General features: G+C 45.7%; 1 protein-coding gene across 6 annotated transcripts in view; it reads left to right on the top strand.

Moving 5' to 3' along the window:
• The window catches only part of LARP1 (La ribonucleoprotein 1, translational regulator), a 100322-nt gene that overhangs the window by 33740 nt on the left and 45667 nt on the right, over window positions 1–20915 (top strand). For 2 of the 6 annotated variants that reach the window (XM_060271624.1, XM_060271623.1), the window contains exon 1: window positions 1344–2123. The exons of 1 other annotated variant lie outside the window; for it this stretch is intronic. In XM_060271624.1, the coding sequence (XP_060127607.1) occupies window positions 1631–2123 (493 nt within the window). In that variant the 5' untranslated portion in view covers window positions 1344–1630. Of the gene's footprint in view, window positions 1–1343; window positions 2124–2177; window positions 2975–20915 lie in introns of those variants that run through there. 3 more of the 6 variants (XM_035105727.2, XM_035105726.2, XM_060271626.1) reach the window with 3 other exon arrangements.

The following is a 20915-nucleotide window of genomic DNA, read 5'->3' as shown; positions in this document are numbered from 1 at the left end:
AATGGCTGTGGTCAACTGGCTTACCTAAACTGTGTAATTTACACCTACTGTAGTTCTTACTGATGCGGTAAATCCATGTCTTTGTGGTACCACTGCAGGGTGAAGCAGAAATTTCACATTATGTTACTCTTTTATTTTAAAAAAAGAACAAAAAATTTTTTCTCTCGAATACAGCACAAAGATCCATTTGGCAAACTAATACATGTGGTTCTGGCATTGTTATGTGCTACTAAGTACCTTATAATAGTTTGGGGAATAAAAATGGAGGCCAGAAATTCACTGAGACAAAATTGCATTGTAAATTTGTAGTATTGCACCTTGGAAAAGGTGATTTCCCTTTTTATCTTTATCACTTTTCTTCCAGATTTTCGCTAAAAGATTGTTCTTGTCATTCATGGAATAGGTGTAATCCTGGAAACCAGATTCTGAGGATCTCACTCCCCCTCCACCACCTCTAGTAGGTTATCTGCCTAAGTTCCATTGATGGACAAAGATCCAGTAGGGCAAGTTAGAATTATGATTTAGTGTTAGACTAGGACTGGGGAGACTCAGGCTCACATCCCCATTCATCCATGAAGAATGTCAGGCTGTGTACAAAACAAACAATTAAAACACATGACTTCCCCTGAAGAATCCCACACATTGTAGTTTGCCTGTCACAGAACTACAGTTCCCAGCATAGGCTGATAGATCCAGCTAGTTTTGCAACTGGAAGTTAGAATGTACAGAAGAGGGGAAGGTGCCAATTAGAGAAGGAAAGGAAAGTGGTAGTCAGTAGATTCCCCTCTGTGGCTGACGGCTACCTGCTCAGAGCCTTAAATGGTTCTGTAGGCTGCTACTGAGAAGAGAAAGAAATACAATCCTATGCACACGCTTTTGCATTTAGCGGGATCTACTCCCAAAAGCAAGTACTGTATCCATAGGATCGGGCCATTCGGCAGGCTACGTTATTTAGTTACTCCCAGAAGCAAACAGCTGGAAGGTTCGCCGGAGCCGAGCAGGCCGTGCTCTGCCTTCCGAGGGCTAGCCGGAGCCGGGAAGCAGGGTGGCGGCGCCTGCGCGGAGAGGCCCCAAGTCGGCAACCGCGCCTGCTTCGGTCCCTTTAAGGAGCGTCTCCTCTTTCTCGCCGAGTTGCATCAGGCACGCACGCGCGCGTCCCGTCCCCGGCGCACCCACCGCCCCGAGCTCGGGCTACCTGCCCGCTCGCTCGCCTTCCCCAACTTCCTAGGCGCGCTCGCGGCCGGGACCGGCGTGCGCGCTCCCGGGGGCCTCTCTAAGGCGGAGCTGGCTGAAGGGCGCGCGCTCCCGCCCGGCCAGTCGCGTGGTCTCCTTGCTTCTCCATATTGCTGCGGCGGCATTAGAGGAGACGGGGAGGGGGCACGCCGGGGTTGGGTTTCAAGGGTGGGGGGAGGAAGCCGGCGACTCGAGCCCCCACCCCGTGGCTCCGGGGTGCGCATCTGACTGAGGAAGGGGTTGGGGGGCGCAGAAAGAGAGAGAAAGGCGAGAGCTCCGGGCGAGGCGAGGCGGTTTTCGGGGGTGGGAGGGGGAAGTCGGCAAAGTTTGGGGCGGGCGCGTGTTGTCCGGGGAGAGCCTGGAGCCGGGGGCACGAGGCGGCTCCGCGGGGGTGCAGATGGCTACCCAGGTGGAGGCTCTCCTGCCCGCGAACCCCCTGTTGCCCTCCGAGGAGCACGGGCTGGTGATGAAGAAGCCTCAGGAGAAAGGGGAGCAGCACCTCCTGCACCAAGGAGAGAAGGCCAACGCCGATGAGGGCAAGGGGGGCGGCCCCGACAGCTGCAGCAAGGAAGGCGGCGGCAACGTGGGGGAGCAGCATCTGCGCCGAAACGGGGCGCTGCTCAAGCCCCCCAGCATCAAGCAGCAGAAGGAGGACAGTAACAACCAGGAGAAGGAGAACCTGCTGCACCAGAGGAGCGGCGGCGGCGGCGGCACCGACTCGACGCGGCTGCCCAGCGAGGCCGGCAGCAGCAGCAGCGGCGGTGAGGAGGGCGGCGAGCAAGGAGGCGTTGGGCGCAAGGAATTCATCGAGGCCCCCCCGCCCAAGGTGAACCCTTGGACTAAGAACGCCCCGGTGGCGCTGGTCACCCTCAACGGACAGTCGCCCCCAGGTGGGTAGCAGCAGGGGACTCGGGCGAGGGAGGGAGGGAGGGGTGGTGCTTTCGGTGATGGTGGTCTCGTTTTGGGGAATCGGCGAAGGAAGAGCGTCGCGGCCACTGGCGGAGGGCGATCTTCCCTCCGCAATATGGTGACATTTTCTCTTCTCCACACACACACCCGCCTCCCCCCCACTGACGGTGGAACTCCACCCCGTCTTTGTCCATCTGCATCCACCCTGCTTGTACCTCACCTCGCCCTCCGCTCCTTGATCCGCTTCGTTATAAAAAAAAAATAAAGGGGGGGGGAGCGAGCTAGCGCGGGATCGATGGCAGGCAAATGGAGGGTGGATGCAAGCATGGTGGGACGGGTCTTTCGAAATCGAGCGTGAGACGTCCAAGGCCTTGCTCGCTGGGAAACACGCCCGTGCTGGGCATGGGTGGAACTACCTTTATTGAAGGGAAAGAAAAGAAGGGGGGAGAGGGGGAAAAGGTGCCACCCCCGCGTGCCTCCCACTTTCCCGCGTGCGTGCTCAGGGAATCGGGCTTTTCCTGCGGAAACTGAAGTGAATAAACCTTTTAAGACTTAAATCCCGCGGCGCGCGGGCACGGAAGGCACCCCCGCCGTTGCAGCATTGATCGGATCGTGAATGTTTCATGAGCGATCTCCCCCTTCCCCCCCCCCCGCTTCCTTTCCCCGAATAGCCTCGCTTTTTAAATGGCGTGGTGGTTGGTTGGCTGAGGGGGAGAGGAGCTCGTGAGGCTTAGACGTAACCCCGATCGAAAGTCGGCAGGGAAGCCCGGCATATTTGGGGAGTGTGACTGTGACCTTTCAAATTAGCCGGAGAGAGGATTTAAAAATGCAGGTTGGCTGTTGTTGTTTAAAACTGTCGAACGTTTGTCTTATGGGGGGGCGACAGCTGGGGGCCCCTTTGGAGAGAGACCCCTGAGGAGAGCATGTTGTATGCAAATAGGCATAGGAAAGGGAAGGCCCCAAAGGCTGGACGCGGCCCGGCAGTGCGGCTGCGGCCGCGCTGTGAAGTGGGGAGCGGGAGGCGGTGCGTTTCCGAAGGTTCCTCGCCGCGCCGCTCTAGGCCCCGGTGCAAACGTGCCTCTGGCGACGGTTTGAAAGCTCCCGTCGCTCAGCGCCCCGCCGCCCAATGGCCGGGCGTGGGTGTGTGTGACTCTGTGCGCCGCCGTGCTCGGCGCTTCCTCCCTTTCCCAGCATTCCGCTGCAGCAAAGGCAACGTGGTTTTTCTGTCGCGGAGAGCATGTGATTTCTCCTGAGCTCGCCGTGGGGCCTTCCCGTTTGAACCGCGCTTCCTCTCACTCCCCCCCACCCCGCCAGTCCAACAACCCTCCGAAGAAACACCCCCACCCCCTTTCAGGGCCTCAGCGCGTATTTTTCCGAGGGTGACAGTGAAACCCGCTCTCCCTCCTCCCCCCCCCCCAGTCAAGCGGGTGAGAGCAGGAAAAGATGAGCTAGGCCTCGCACATGGAAGCTGGGTTTCCCATGTGCGGCCCCGTCCTCTGCAGTACCGCCGCCTCCCTTTCAGTAACCCCGAAACACTCGCGGACACGTGTTACAACGCTACTGGAGGATCCATATGTTAGTGGATGTGGGACAAAGGTCTTCCAAAAGTCCACGTGGGCTTATTTCCTTTGTAGGTTAATGCTGCTGGGCCTTTTCACCCTTTGGCGTCTGAACTGGGCCAGTACTGTTGACATTTAAACCTTCGGTCTGGATTCTCAGTGTGTTCATAGTTGGAATTCAGATGACATGCTCTAGCCCTCTATTTCTAGCTTTGAAACTGGGAGAAAGATTGGAATAGAGAGGCTGGAGACTTGCCTGCTACACTGAGGCAGTCGCTTGGAATGTTACAGCAACTTTCTCCCCACCTTTTGACATACTGTATATAGATGGCCTTGGAGAAATTCAAGAGAGTATTGCATAATCAGACCACTACCAGAAAGCTATTTCTTATATGCCCCTTCCATATGCTCCTGGATGATATGCAGGGAGGGCAGGCCTAACTTATTTCAGGAGAGATAGCTACGCTCATGTTTAGCTTATGAAGGTGAAATCTGAACTGGTTTTTGAAGAAACAACAACAAACGGAGCAGTTTAAAACTGCTAGCTTTATTGAGTCCAAGTCTTCAGAATTGTTTAGATTATTGCCAAACGTAATACTAGATTGCTCATGAATGCTTGTACTATATTATATGATGAATCATCAAGTTTTACTGACTCCTGTAACAGGTAGGTAGCCGTGTTGGTCTGAGTCGAAGCAAAATAAAAAAATTCCTTCAGTAGCACCTTAAAGACCAACTAAGTTTATATTTTGGTATGAGCTTTCGTGTGCATGCACACTTCTGTAAGACGCACTGTGTGCAGCACCTAGTTCAAATGCTATTTTTCTCCCTTCAAAATCAGGGAGTGGTAGTGCTTATCATAAATGCAAGCTCATAAGAATAGTATTAATAATACCCAGTCTGTTCAACTGTATCAGGTTAGAAGTATGATAATACTGGCTTGTTGGGACATATTTACGAATGAGTCTTCCAGAGGGTAAAGTTCCAGTGCAGTACGTAGATAGTTTCTAGCATGCTTTGTATAATATTGAGTGTACTTGGAACACTTGGGATACTTCATGTGTTAAAAAAGCTGGGTAAATTACTTTTTTGCTTTACTTTTGCTGGTAAGATACCATAACTGAAATTCATTATTTAAACATTATTTTTTGATGAACCTTTTATGTAGGTGGACATATGTAAAACTTTATGAGGAAGCCCATAACAGTACAATAGTACAAATAGACTTTGTCCCTAAATAAGAAATGTCACTTCCGTGAAAGAAACATGTATCAGATGTATAGGGCACAATGCACTTGTATGGTGGGCACTTTACCTACAAACGGAAGATTCCAGTAGTGATTAACAGTTTTGTTCTCTTATGCCCTTCTCTTCTTACCTTTGTGTGCACACAGGTAGGTGGTGTGCACACAGGTAGGTAGCCACCACATCTCCCCATACTGATATTCTATCATCGCCTGATGCAAGCACAGCTAACTTGCAATGCATGGAGAGGAAGGACTGGACAGGGATATTGGAAGTACTTGCAAATCTCCCCCCACCCAATTGACTTGTTCACAAGTGATCTCATGGTGCAAGTGGATCATACCCATAGTGTTTCAGTAATCCACCTTTTGTAGGGCTGTCTAAAAAGCCCCCTGGTAAAGCAAATGCTGCTAAGATTTCTGCTTCTTGGCAGCAGTGGCCATAATTTGTACAACACTAGCTTTGGCAAATCATTCCGCTCTTGTGGTACTGTTTTTTCTGCTGCTTGTTTTTTTATATATAATTTGCAATATAAACATGATAGTCTGAGAATACCAGATTGGACCATGCAGTGATTGAGACCTATGTGATAGGCCAGGCACCCCCAAACTTCGGCCCTCCAGATGTTTTGGACTACAATTCCCATCTTCCCCGAGCACTGGTCCTGTTAGCTAGGGATCATGGGAGTTGTAGGCCAAAACATCTGGAGGGCCGCAGTTTGGGGATGCCTGTGATAGGCTTTGGTTTAAGGTGGCTTTCTTTTATAGCATGTTGCACAAATTTAAAAACTTAATATGGGAGTTTTCTCTGTTTAGTACTTTCTGCCTGAAAATGTATGTGTAAGAATCCTGAAGTTCCTCTGATAAGAAAAAGCTTTGTGCGTTGTAGTAATGATTTCTAAAGCTTAATATTGGCAAAGGTGATGTGGCAGCTGTTTTTCTATATTTGGGAAATTTGCCCACAACTGATTTGGGGGGAAATGGTACTTGCAAAGAAGTCTATAACTTGTATTAAACTCGCAGGGGTCAGCAAACTTTTTCAGCAGGGGGCTGGTCCACTGTCCCTCAAACCTTGTGGGGGGCCGGACTATATTTTGAAAAATATATATGAATGAATTCCTATGCCCCACAAATAATCCAGAGATGCATTTTAAATAAAAGAACACATTCTACTCATGTAAAACATACTGATTCCTGGACCGTCCATGGGCCGGATTTAGAAGGTGATTGGGCCGCATCCGGCCCCCGGGCCTTAGTTTGGGAACCCTGTGCTAATGTATAAATATATATGTATAATTTTCAGCAACTTCTGGTTTTGGCATTGACTTGGTCCAGACCTGTTTAGTTCCAACAAGGTTGCTGCATCATGCCCCTCTGGACCATGCCTGAGGCTATGTGTCAGTGTAGCCATAACACCAATTCCTGGTTTGGTGCCACAAGAATTTTGCTTGACTTGAATCCAGATTGCAAACCTCAAAGCAGACTTGTAATCCTGGTTTCAAGACAAGCGCAAAGCATAATTTTCCAGCTCCCACATAATTACAAATAATGGTTTGTGATAAAAAGAAAGTCACATTGACTTAGCACATATAGGGGGGAGGGGAAGTGTGCTAGCACAAGGCTCAATGCATGGAATACCAAACCATTGTTTGGCATTATGTGTGAACCAGCCTTGTGTATGCAGAATTCTTGATTACCAGGAACAATGTTTTCAGTGGGATCAACATCCAAAGAGCATAGTAATGGACTAGCTATTAAGGCTGGTGGCAAGTAGACTGGTGACTCTCAAACACTGAAAGTATTTTGATTTTAAAAAGCAATTTTCTGCATGCAGCTAGGACAAGCAAAGGTGCTGCATGTCAGAGTTTGATTAGCTAGGAGGAAGTTGTCTTATATCTGAGCTGCACAGTAATGGGATATAGGCCTGTCTGGGAGCTTGGTTTTCGAGAAAAAGTTGAGAAAGCAGCCATTGCTTTTTGTACATCCATGCTTTGTTTTATGGTAATACAAAAGTAACATAAATTCAGAAAGTGATTGAGTATTGTGGTTTTCCCCAACAAGTCCTGGAAATGTGTGTGTCTATAATTTCTGGAACTTTCATAGTTCTACATTTGGTTGACCACTACAGATTAAATTACAGCAGATTAAAGTGGAATGCCAATGCATGGTTATTCAATAGTCGGTGAACAGAGCTTGTTCACAAACATGCTAATGATCAGAATGTGATCACTGGGATAGGATAGTGTGATGAATCATTGTTTGACTTGTGAGGTAGTTGCAGGTTCACTTAGTAATGCTTTAATTGCTGTTCCATCCCAATATGCGAGATGGTCTTCTGTGTTGTGGTCCCCCAAATCTGGAATGTCTTTCTCACTGAAGTTCTGGTAGTTTCCACTGACTTGTAGAAATAACCTGCTTTCCCCATGCATTTGCAGGAAATCAGTAAGTACTCTCTGGTTTAATTCTCATGCTGTTTCTCAATTAATTATTTTATTATTGGGCTGTTTTTATGGTTAGATTTTGTGCTTTGTTGGAAATCACCCTTGTTTCATGTTGATGTGATGAAAGCTGGCCTATAAACAGGAGGACTAAATAAATAATAGAGTATTTGGATCTTCTAGTCTGGAAAACAGTAGACCGCACAGAGGAGGTTTATGTACACTTTACTACTAGTGCAACTGGTATAAAAGAAACTGCACAATTTTGGATTCTATATTTCTGAGAAGAGCCATTGTGTTGCCTCTGAGGTTGCCTGGTGTATGAATCGTGATATGTCACAGTTGCTCAGTCAATTGGCCACGAATTTTAAAATCACCTTATGGTTTTCCATGAGTTGAACAAACACATTTTTGTGTCTTGTGGTCTTATAAATTAATATATGAAGTATACTTCTTGAGAAAGTAGCCAAGTGTTTTATTCTCCACCCACTTCTGTATGATTTTGTAGGATAAGGTGTTCCTCCACAGGGACACACCTTTATTCACCCTAATCTTAAAAGTTTCCATACTAATTGTTTTCTGTTTGAAATGGTTATTAAAATAACATGTGACTCAGCTGACTGCTGCAGAAAAGTGAGAGCTGAAGTGCACTTACTTCAGTTCAATCATGAAACTAATTTTGCTAGTTGTGAGAGAGCTGACAGCAGCATGGTTCCAAACTTTTTTCTGCAACATGTCACAGCATTGTGGATGGGACTAGATAACGTATCAGCAGCATGTTTTGCCCCTTTCTGTGACACACTGCAGTATTGTTGGCTTTGATTAACTCTCCAGAAATCGTGGGGCTGCAACATCCATTATCCCTGACTTATTGGCCATGCTGGCTGGGGCTGAGGGAAATTGTGGTCTTAAAACATCTAGAGTAGGCTTTGAATTATGGTGCTGGAGGAGACTCTTGAGAGTCCCATGGACTGCAAGAAGATCAAACCTATCCATTCTTAAGGAAATCAGCCCTGAGTGCTCACTGGAAGGACAGATCGTGAAGCTGAGGCTCCAATACTTTGGCCATCTCATGAGAAGAGAAGAATCCTTGGAAAAGACCTTGATGTTGGGAAAGATGGAGGGCACTAGGAGAAGGGGACGGCAGAGGACGAGATGGTTGGACAGTGTTCTCGAAGCTACGAACATGAGTTTGACCAAACTGCGGGAGGCAGTGGAAGACAGGAGTGCCTGGCGTGCTATGGTCCATGGGGTCACGAAGAGTCGGACACGACTAAACGACTAAACAACAACAGGCTTCCTCAACCTCAGTCCTCCAGATGTTTTGAGACTACAATTCCCAGCATCCCTGACCACTGGTCCTGCTAGCTAGGGAACATGGGAGTTGTAGGCCAAAACATCTGGAGGGCCGAGGTTGATGAAGCCTGATCTAGAGGGCACCAGGTAGGGAAAGACGGTTTTAGAGTAAGGGCAGAATTTCAGTGTTGGAATTCATCACCAAATGTACATGCTAAAAACAAATGTACTCGCTGCTTACTCTGAAAATTAAATGATATGTTATTTAAAAAGTTGGTTTTAATTATGATCTACTACTCAGGAATGGTTTTTCTTCTTAATGTTTGACAGAAGTCATTTGGGTGGAATTTCTCCTTTTGAAGTGCATCAAAGGTCATTTATTCCCTTCACTATGCCCTTCAGTTTTATTCTAGCCCTTTGCTCTGTGCACTGTTTGTTCAAGAGAAGCTGTGGAATGTAATGTTTGAGTGAAAACTGATTCACGGCACATTGTCTGGTACTCCCTAGAATAATCCTAAATCTATAGGATTTCCAACTGTAAAGGCTCTAATTGCCTCTCATTCAAGTTTTCTACCCTGTTCTTTGGTTTGTTTTAGCTGGAACTGTCTGGGCACTTGCATCCCAAGCCTAAATGTTTGTTTGGAAGTGAGTACATTCATTTCTGTGTGATTGCCTTCTAAAGTACAGTACTAGCTATGTTTAGGGTTTTAATCTTATGGTCATTTTAAGATTAATGTATGAATATGTTTCCCAAGAACAGTATGCAAGGGTGCTTAATGTTATTTTAAAAGGAGGGAATTGAAGGATGTTCCCAGTTTAGAAAACATTTTTACATTGAATCTTAGTGATAATCAGGGTGGATTGTGACTTCTGCAAGCCCTCTTCAAATTTCAAACTTAAATTACTTTGAATGTAAACAAACTGATCATTACATGTTCTGTTGGTGGTATTTTACATGGTAAGAATTGACAGGTTTTTTGACATTAGATGGTGTAAGATGCATTTTTCTTTAAAGTAGTTATTCCACTAGGTGGAATAAACACAGTGACATAAACACAGTAATTGTCTTCTTTAAGAATAGGAATTCTTCATTAGCTGCACCTGTATGAGACTCAAGATTCAGTCTCTCGCATTATAAGTTGAGAATTTTATTAATAGTTATATGGCACTTGTTGCTAAATAAAAGTGTGTCATAGGCCCCTTTTTAGTAATTCTTGTAACACCTGTAGATAGTCCAATATCTCCATTTTGCTGGTGTAGGGTGATCGCTGAAATAGGGTGTATCCAACTAACACATCCTGTCAGCACATGCATTTACATCTGCACAATGGAAATTCCCCCTCCTCTTCCCTCACCCTCCCCAAATTTCCTTTAAAGGTTAGGAGAACCCCTAGAATAGACTTAGGGATGTGCAGAGGGAGGAGAGAAGTTCAATAGCACAAGAGAAAATCCTTGCACTGATGAGATACATTAGTTGGATATCTCCCATAGTTGTTTACCTAAAAATACTTGAGTTGAAATTTCAATTGCTGTGGATCAGCTTTTCACTTCACCATGTCTTTGAAGGAGCAGGATAGACCAGTAAACTGGATTTTACTTTCACACTCACCCCTGTATTTTCTGATTGGCCTTTGGCAGGATTAGTGGAGTTGGTGACTCATGAAGCCGTAGCATGTGCTATGCAAGTTGGATTTGTGTACATGCTAATAAATATCTCTCTGCTTTGGTTCTAGTCAGCAGGACAACAATATTAAGGTGTGGCATTTTGAGGAAGCATGTGAGGTGAAGATAATTTTGTGTGTCTTGCAGACTAAAAGTGACATAGGAATCAGAAATTTTATAGTGAGTTTGTAGAAGACCTGACTGAGACCTTGCAGACTTGACTTCAACACATCTCCCTACTCTGAATGCTCCTAGTCAATATTTTATCTTGGCACAAGATTGCTCCTTGTCTCTTGGGCTACTTGTATGTTTTTATAGATAAGTCTTATGTTGGGGAGAGCAGAATTCAGTAATTAAACCACTGGCTTAGGAATCCTGGTATAATGTATCTTTTAACAGGGAAATAACTGAAATCCTGGTGATTGGCTTCATGCAAATGATAGAGACCCACATTTTATTGAGTAATGAAGGGATTAATAGTGAAAAACTGCTTTCTATTGTGGCCCTGCAGTGCACTTGTTTAACCAGCAGTTTCTCTGGTCTGAGCAGAGACAATAGCTGATAGGACCTGGGAGCTGTGAATTTTACTGTTGAATGAATTGATTAGCTTAGCATTGTGGTATTAATGGTTAATTGCATAGGAATATATTTTGAAGTGCATGGAGGGAGGCGTAGGATTTTTCACCAGGAAGAGGGGACTCAACTTTGAATCATTAGGGGGATTTAGTTGTGTCAGTCATAGTTCCCTTTGTGTGAGACTAGTGAGTATGCTAGTGAGTTTACATGGCAATTGGCTACATTTAAAATATTTTCAACAAAGGATGGTTTCCCAAAGCAGCTGCCAGTTGTCCCATCTAGTGTGTGCAGTCTGTTTTAATAGGGTGATCTTGTGTGGGTGGTGGTTAGAACTGCATGTCTTAAAACCTAATACTGTAGGCTTGTTCTTGAATCCATTGGGCTAGCTGGTGTTTTTAAGCTATATGGGCAGTATCCTTGGTGAGAATTTGATAGTATGGAAGAGGGATTGGACAACAATAATGGTAAAGAGGGTGCAGTTGCATAGATAATCAGTGTTAATCTGTTGAGCTGCAGCTGACCTTTCTTACACTTTGCTTTTTGAAAAACTGTATTGTTTGGCACTCTAAACGGGCAAAGGTCATTCAACTTGTAGCCATAGGCATTTTTGTCTTAGTTATTTTCTGTGTACTGTATTCAGTAGTGTCAGTGAAGCACATCAAGTTACTTCAGACTTTAGTTTTGTTAGTTAGTTCACTTGCATATAAAGTTCTCTGAATAAACGTTGCCTACTTTATATGTAATATTTTATATGTGGCTTGTACCTAAAACAAATGGCTCTCAGTGTTAGAGACTCAAACATATGTAAGCAAATTCTCAAATGGCACCTTAAACTTGCGTTATGGTTGCCACAATAGAATGTCTAGGTGCCTTTTTGCATTGATGTTTATTATTATTATTATTATTATTATTATTATTATTATTATTATTTCATTTCTGTACCGCTTTATATTTTAAAGAACAAATAGCAAAGTGGTTTACAACACGTTAAAACATCAAATAAAACAATCCAGCATAAAGCAAATTCAGCCTTCAAGGAAAATATTTCAGATCCTTCTCTAAGTGACATTTTGCTTATCCTATATTCTGTACCTACTTAATTTATATAGTGGTCCCGTAGCAGAAGTACTCTAGGAAGCCAGTGTAATGTAGTGGTTAGAGTGTCAGGCAAAGACCAGGGAGATCAGAGTTCAAATCCCCACTCAGTCATGAAACGCACTGGTGACTTTGGGCCAGTCACAGCCATTTAACCTACGTCATGGGTGTGAACCATGTACTCCTTGGAGGAAGAGGTGGGCTATAAATGCAATAAATAAGCTCTTCTGCTTACCTGCTTGAAAAAAATGGAGGGGCCAGACAGATGGAGATGTCAGTCATCAACCTGGCATCCAGAGATCTCCACACGGTCACAGTTGGACCTTTGCCAGTTGCAAAACACACCTAGCTAATTTCTAACACTGATCCTGAGCATTTCAAGTTCCTATATGGCAGGGGTGGAGGAACTTTTGGTATTTGAAATTCAGGGTTCTCTCAAGGCCCTACCTTTCACTTTGAGTGCTTTAGCCTGTTCTTATCTATGATAATGCATCTTGCTTGCATAGGAGGATAGAAAGAGTTGTGTGCAAAAAAAACCCCACCCACCTTTGACTTTTACTCTTCATAGAGGCTGCTCTCTCTCTCTCTCTCTCTCTCTGAATTTGTGCACAGAATCCCATGTTAGTGTGTAGTAATAGCCAAGAATGTCCCCAAAATTTTCCTCAGTTATGAATTTACTGGATGGAGTTGTAGAGCTTTAAGGAAGGGTTACTGAGATAGTCTAGGTAAAGAATGGGCCTGCATTTCATTCATTTAGTGCAGGCATCCCCAAACTGCGGCCCTCCAGATGTTTTGGCCTACAACTCCCATGATCCCTAGCTAACAGGACCAGTGGTCAGGGATGATGGGAATTGTAGTCCAAAACATCTGGAGGGCCGAAGTTTGGGGATGCCTGATTTAGTGTAATAAGGCAGTCTAGAAAGGCTAAAACCTAAGTCATTCTCCTTTTAAGAACAAGGTCCACATTAAATGGCATAACAGAGCTTCACTTGCAGTTTCTGTCACAGGTGAAGGCTTGTCTCTTTGGAGATATTTGCCGGTGAAAGAGCAAGATAATCTTTGGCTAGGTGTGGGACTTCATTGTCTATGAATGTCGCAACTTTTGAAGAGGAACAAGGGCTGACATCTTGCTGCAAAATAGCCCCAGTCTTACTAATATTTGTGATGCAGTCTGTGTGAGAAGGTGTATAGCAGAATGGCTGCTTCCTGTGAAAATCCATTGGAGTGCCCAATACATATGGCAGGCATAGGCAAACAGCCCTCCAGATGTTTTGAGACTACAATTCCCATAATCCCTGACCACTGGTCCTGTTAGCTAGGGATGATAGGACCTGTAATCCCAAAACATCTGGAGGGCCGAGCTTGCCCTATGCCTGACATATGGCACTTGACAACTTAGTATGCCCTCTGTAGGATGTGAGGAGAGGGCGCTTTAAACTAGTGTGAGTTCTTGTAGCATTATAGGACTGATACTTTGTATTCAACAAATGTATCTGTGGGGCTTTCTAAGCATTTGTCGTGCTTGTGATAAAGTGTCTGGACATGAGCTGGTATGGTAGGATGGACATTCTAATTATTCAGGGAGCAAAGCTGTCAATTCTTGCAGTCCTAAATCTGTGAAGGAAGAAAATGTCATTGATTGGGTGGAATTAAAACCTCTTTTAGAGTCTGTAGGCCAGGCACCCCCAAACCTATGCCCTCCAGATGTTTTGGACTACAATTCCCATCTTCCCTGACCACTGGTCCTGCTAGCTAGGGATCATGTGAGTTGTAGGCCAAAACATCTGGAGGGCCGCAGTTTGGGGATGCCTGCTGTAGGCTGTACTAGCTTTGTAGGGTAGACCAAAGTGTGAAGGAGGTCCTGGGCAAAGTCGCATTCTGTCCCCCAAAGCTCACTCAGGATAACTATCAGTATCCATCTTGTAAAGATTGAGTCCATGCGCCCTTATCAAGTGCATTAGTGATTTCAAGGAATCATTAACCACCATACCTGGCTGATATTGGGGGAAATAGAGTTGGATGTCTGCATTCTGATGGCAGCTTACTCAGTTTCTAGACAGCTTCTCCCATTAGTTCCATGTTGAGACAAGATGTGGAACTTGTATAACTCCTCTGACCTGGCTATTGTAACTGATAACACACTGCCCTAAACTGTCAAATTGGACTTAGCTTGCTAGTGTTGCTATGGTACTGTAGCTACCGGTACTGTAGTTTAATGGTGGCACCATAACCATTTTTTCCATGCAGCAGTGGTGCCTTACTCCTTATTGAATAGTATTGAAGTTTGAATATTAGAGCAGCTCAGCTATAAGATTCCCTTATTTTTATTAATTACACAAGTAAGCAATAATCTTGCCACCTAATTTACCCAGTGACTGTGATACCACTAGGAAAACAGCACAAAAATGAGCCTCTTAAGGAAGCAATTAAAATACTCTTGCCCTTAATTTGAAGGAGCTGCTATTCTAGAATGCTATTCATAAAGAGCATTGAAAATAAGTATTGCAGGTGTGATTGCTTACCCTGTTCCCACTTAGCCTGTTGGAAGCTGGCACCTGCAATAGTCAAGGCCAGCTGGGATGGGATAAAAAAAGCCACACCCATGAGCACAGTGGGTACTGTTTCCTTTTGTGCCTGCCAGGAGAGAGAGAGTATGAGTGCAGTTAGATACAGAGGCAGTTGGAATGTTCCTCTGCTTTATCTCAAGATCTGTGGTTTGTGTGGATGTACTCTCTCCCCCCCCCCCCAATATTTTTTGGGTGGGGAGTGAGAAGAGTACAGGGGGCTGGAGGTCACTTTTACTTGCCGCAAATGCCCAAATTAAAAGGTTGCTCTAAATTACCATTCAGAAGTTATCTCCTGTGGTCACAGTAATGGCACACTCTTGGAGAATATTAATAATTCAGCCATTCTAGTAGTAGGTAGAACTCTTGAGAAGTATCTTTGTATGTTTTGGAGAGAAGTTCTACATTTTTCAACAGTTTTGGAAGAAGCATAAAAAAAGCACATGATTAAAAGTGATACTGACTGGAAGAAGTTTTAATGCTGTCTTTAGCCAAACAGTTGTTGTGAAGTAGCACATCTGGCCCAGTCATTGATGACATTGAATTCTCTCACAATATTTGTTATATGAGGGGAAAACATCTAGCAGAACCATTATTGGAACAATAAAGTACTACAAACACTCCATGTTTGACCAGCATCAAAACTGGATGGTGCTCAGGTGCTGTAGGATATTCTTAGCATAATCTATCTTGTCCCAGTTTGTCCTCCCAGTGGTACTTTTATATGACGCATGGCTATATGATGAGAACATTCAATATGACTGCTGCAGTACAAAAATGCTGCCTCTTTCTTCTTTACAGATAACTGATTTGTACAATATTGAAAGTTCTCCTTGTAGTTAGTGACAGGTGTTGTGCAAATGAAAAATACATTTCCTTGTTTGATTGCAGTGCCTTCTTTTTAACTGGAATGACCATTGAAAGGCTTAGCCTAAACTGAGTGTCAAGTCTGTTGGCCTCTGTATATCCTGTAGTGCCTACAGGTGACAGGTTTCCTTCATTTGCTGGCGGAAGGGCAGTGAGGCAAGTAATACCTGGCTCATTGTATCTCCCTCCCCATGGATCTGTGTGTCTAACAGTATCACTTAAGGCTTACTGGTGATTAAAAGGCAGAGCACAGGAGCTGGGTCACCAGCTGCTTCACTGGACTGATAAATGGGCATTACTTTTCTCTTGTTCATTCTTAATCCATCTTGTACTTTCTCCACACTGACAGTGGGGCACTTGGTCTTGTGGATCAGGCAAGGATTTTGCTACTTATCCAATTTGCACAGTTATCAGGCGGGTGGGGGCTACGATAGGGAATGTCCCCGTTCTCTCCAGGTACAGATAAGTCGCTGAGAGAAAAAGCAGCTGTGACTTTTTATTTTTGTAATATATACCTGTATATATGTTAGCCATCTTAGTAAGTTCCCTAAAGTTACCAGCCTGTATTTTCTTTTTATTTGTCTGTTTTACCTCAAATGGGGAATCTCCCTAAAAATCAGGCTGGTGAATTCCCCTCCCCCCAGGCTGGTCTGGAAATGCAGCAGGTTGGTGGAGGAGGCATGGATTGCTACCTGTCTGCCTCCCAAACAGCCTGCTTGATTTCAAATTGGACGTGCAAGAAAGGGCTTTGCTTCCTGTATGCCCAGCTTAGAAGCACAGCTGGCTGGTGGATTGCTCCATTCCTCCATATCTTGAGTGTTGTGCTTCCGCTTTTCTTCCTTTGTGGCCTGGGTGGAATCCAAGTGGACTTGTGAAAGATGGACAGATTGCTCTGCTCCTCCTTTGCCAGACCACACACTGGGGTGTGGAGGCAGGATTCCACGTTTTCTCTCTGGTCGCCAGTGGCATCCAGATGAGTGGTTAAATGCAAGACTGGTTTATATGTTTTATCGCAGTAGTAATTGTTGGAATAAGTAATTGTTGGAATAAATCTTTTCATATTTTTTTTCAAATCTTGGAGCCAAGTTCAGCAGTTTGGCTTTTGTTGCAGGTTGGGTCAGGTTAAAACTGTAGCATCTTTATGGTTTACTGTTTCATTGTGTTTTTAAATGTTTGCTTGCAGGTACATTTCCTCACCTTTACTTGAATTGCCTAATCAATAACAAACCAAGGTTACGTAAAACGCATAGGCAAAAACACATACTTGAATTGCAGCATGCGTGAATGTCATATCACTTGATTATAAACTGAATCTTAATGCACTTTATTGCCTAACACAAAATAAGGAAGGATTGTGAGGCATCTTTTGATCTGTATATGTTTAAAAGTGATACTGCACCAGCAGTGTTCGAAATTAGCCAGGCACCATTCACAATTTGTGACTGCCAACCAGCATTTTGCAACTGGATGGAGATGTCTGGATGTCACCCTTGGTGCCTAGCATCTCCCCCTGCCTGATTGCAGTCAGCTGGTCTGCTAGGCACAGCGGCAGCAAAAGAGACACTTCTTTTGCTACCGTGCTATGCCGCCAAAGACCTGATTTGCATCTTTTGCAGCCATGCTATCCTGCATACCCCCTGTGCTGCTGGGTGAATCAGGTGAATCAAGTTCCTGGAGATTGACCTCTGGTGCTGACTGGTTTAACTTTTCAGTGTTCAACTGTAAGAACTCCCCTAACAGAGCTACTTTGCAGATAATGTTTTAAAATAGGTGGCTATCATTTAAAAAGTGCTAGGTCCTGGTTGGAATATTCTGTTCAAGAAAGGGGGAAAAACACAACAGGGATATTCTGCGGGCTGACATTTGAAGTTGCTGTTTGCTTAAAGGTGCTGATAAGCTTGGGCTATCTGTGCTCTGTTGCCAAAGGACCTCTGGCTGTATGTCAAGCACCTCTCCCATATTCTTTTGAACTTCCTAAGGCAGGCTTTCAAAGGTTTTATTACCCTTCACAAATGCTACTTGTGTAGCCAAATATAACAAAGAGCAGAAGTTTAAATGTACAGTACAGTGGTACCTCTACTTACGAATGACTCTACTTACGAAATTTTCTACTTACAAAGAGAAAAAATAGTAAAAAATGGTGGCGCGCTTACGAAATTTTTGACATCCGAACAACCTCGCTGCCCTGCACTTGCCACCACCGCTGCCTCAAGTCCACGGCGGCGGGACCTTCCTTGCCCACCACAGCTGCGTGGCTTCTTTCTTCGTGCTCCGGAGCCCCTTCGCCTGCCTCGCCACCGCCACTTACCCATCCTGTGTGTGTCCAGCTGCACGAGCGGCATCTCCTTGAGGGCGATGTGACCTCCACCGGCGTCTCCGCAGCTGGCCCAGCGCAGGCAGCACCGCACAGGGCTGGGCGCCGAAGAGCCCAACGAGGCCTCCATGGCCGCCTCTCCTGCCCTCGGCTTCTCCGCTCAGAGCGCAGCCGAAGCCGCCATGCGGAGGAAGCGCCCCTCACCGCCACCCGCACCATGTCCATGCGAGCCCAAGTCCCACACGGCTGCCCGCAGGTGCCCTGGCTCAGCCTCTGATATCGCCAGGACTGCAACTCCCATCACCCCGCCACCAGGAGAGGTGGCGGCGATCACCGGCGGGGTGAGGGGAGTTGCAGTCCTGGCGACGTCGGAGGCCGAGCCAGGGCACCTGCGGGCGGCCGTGTGGGACTTGGGTTTGCGCGGATATGGGGCGGCGGCGATGCGGAGCCTCTCCCGGCGGGGCTAGCAGTACCGGGTGGGCGCCTAGGCCGGGGCAGCGGCGAGGGGCGGAGGGCGCTGGCTCCGGCTGCGCTCTGAGCAGAGAAGTCAAGGGCATGAGAGGCGGCCTCGTTGGGCTCTTTTGCGCCCGGCCCTGTGTGGTGCTGCCTGTGCTGGGCCAGCTGCGGAGACGCCGGCGGAGCATTTTGACTTACAAATGTTTCTACATACGAATGTGCATTCAGAACGGATTAAATTCGTAAGTAGAGGTTCCACTGTATTTAGACTGTTTTTGTCACCTTGAACACGTTACTTAACCCTTTTCCAAAAGTGGTTGTCTGTTCAATAAATCCTAGGTAGGGTGTGTGTACACATAGATGTTCGCTTATTTTTTATATTAAAATACCTGCATGCTTTCTGCAGAATAAAAGTTGTGGCCTTCAGGGGTGTAGAACTTGGTTGTGTAGCACATGTGCACCATGTACAGAAAGCCGTTGGTTAAATTCCAGGCATCTGTAGTTAAAAGGATCTTGGATTGCAGAGTTGTGAAAGCCTTTGCCTTAACCTCTGTATTTTGTGGCTTTATTTGTACACATCCTTGAAGGTCAACTTGGAATACTTGTGTAACCTTGATGCCAAATCTAATGCCCCCCTCTTCCTCTCCCCTCCCCTCTTGTGTTGGAGACATTATCTCTGGAATAAAAGTGTGCATTCGGGCTGGGCAGTATATTGATATATCATAATTGTTCATATGATAATTATTTCATAATTATCTGGCAATATATTGCGAATCACAACATTTGTAAAGGCTAGGTGATATCTGGTTTTCAACATCACGATAGCTCACCAGCTAAACATCATAATGTCATAGTGAATACAAATAATCGGGGACTGCCAGCAGGCCTGCTAGGAGGCAGAAGCAGCAATGGCAAAAACAGCTTGCCCTGACTGTGGTACATGTCTGCAGGAGTGGCAACAACCTGCAAGGCCTTGTGCTGGTGGCACAATCAGTGGTAGCCAGTGAGTACTTGTGGTGGCAACAGGAGCTGGTGACACAAGTGGTGACAGGCTGTGAGGCTTTGCGGTGGTGGCACAAACAGTGGCAGCAATAGAGAGTAATGACGGTAGTGACGGCGGCATGCAAGGCCTTTCGGGGGCGGCAGGAGGTGGGGGCAGTAGTGGCGGCCTGCAAGGCCTTGTGGTGGTGACAAAAAGGGTGACAGTAACGGCAGCACCCTGCAAGATTTTGCAGTAATGGGAGGTGGCGGCCAGTGAGGCCTCGTGGCGGTAGCAAAAAGTAGCAGTAGTAATGGTGGCGGCCTGTGAGGACTTGCGGCAATGATAATGTGGATTTTGCCGCCGCCAGGCTGCTGGCAGTCTGGCAGTCCCAGATTATTTTTATACATTATGACTCATCACCATACTCTGGATTGTCCTGAATACTACAATTTGGTAGGCAAGTCCAAAACCAAAAGTCTCATTTGGATGCCTTTTGGCTTGCCTGCTGATGAAAGTGAGCATGAGGTGATTGATAATATCAGTTTTAGACCCTTAAGTAGTTACAGATGCAAGGACATTGTCCTGTTCGCCTCAGTATGGTTCCTTCTTTATTTCAGATATCTTGATAATATTGCGATATTTAAAAGGTAAATTAGATCCAGTCGCGGATGACTCTGGGGTTGTGGCGCTCATCTCGCTTTATTGGCCGAGGGAGCCAGCGTACAGCGTACAGCTTCCAGGTCATGTGGCCAGCATAACTAAGCCACTTCTGGCGAACCAGAGCAGCGCACAGAAACGCCGTTTACCTTCCTGCCGGAGCAGTACCTATTTATCTACTTGCACTTCGATGTGCTTTTGAACTGCTAGGTGGGCAGGAGCAGGGACTGAGCAACGGGAATTCACCCCGTTGCGGGGATTCGAACCGCCGACCTTCTGATCGGCAAGCCCTAGGCTCTGTGGTTTAACCCACAGCACCACCAGCGTCCCTATTGCGATGTTTAGCTGGTAATATATCACGATATTGAAAATCAGTCCAGCCATAGTTTGCATAGCTATTGCAAGCTGACCACATGGATTTTGCTCACCTGCTTGCTAATCTTTCTCATGGCAGAGAGCTGGTCAGGTGGGAAAGATCCACATGGTCGGTCTGATCGTGTGGATAGGGATGATGCACTCTTTACTTAGAGAGTATGCTAGATATCCTTTGGCTTTGAAGGAAGTAAGGATTGGGATTATTTCTGGCTGGGCAATAACTCTAGACCCTGTTGGTCGTCCTTGCTTATGGTAATTGTCCCTTTTGAGTTTGCTGCTGCTTGCATGAGCCAGAAAGCAAGCAGCAGTTCTGAGCATTTCTTTTGCCTGTCTTTGCAAAATTTAAGAGTTTATTTCATGTTCATTATCTTGGTAACATTAAAGCTGCCTCACTGACAAACTGCTCTGATGCAGTTTTTTGTGTTTAGCCTGGTTGAATAGTATCCATCTCAAATGTTAGTGAATTTGAGGAATAGGTTGCTGATGCTGATGAATACTTACTAAGTGACACAGTATTAAAAGGGTTGTTAAAGTCTGTTAAAAGGAGAAGGGGTGTGAATGGTTCCTTAAAACAGGTGGAGAAACCAATAGTCTTCCAGATATTGTTGGACTACAGCTCCCACAATTCCTGATCATTGGCAGTGCTGGTTGGGACTGATGCAAGTAGCAATCCAGCAACATGTGGAGG

Source organism: Zootoca vivipara, chromosome 2 (genome assembly GCF_963506605.1).
Source record: "Zootoca vivipara chromosome 2, rZooViv1.1, whole genome shotgun sequence".
In the NCBI taxonomy this organism is placed as follows: Eukaryota; Metazoa; Chordata; class Lepidosauria; order Squamata; family Lacertidae; genus Zootoca; species Zootoca vivipara.
The sequence above is the reverse complement of the archived record's forward strand: the minus strand, read 5'-3'. Positions and strand labels throughout refer to the sequence as shown.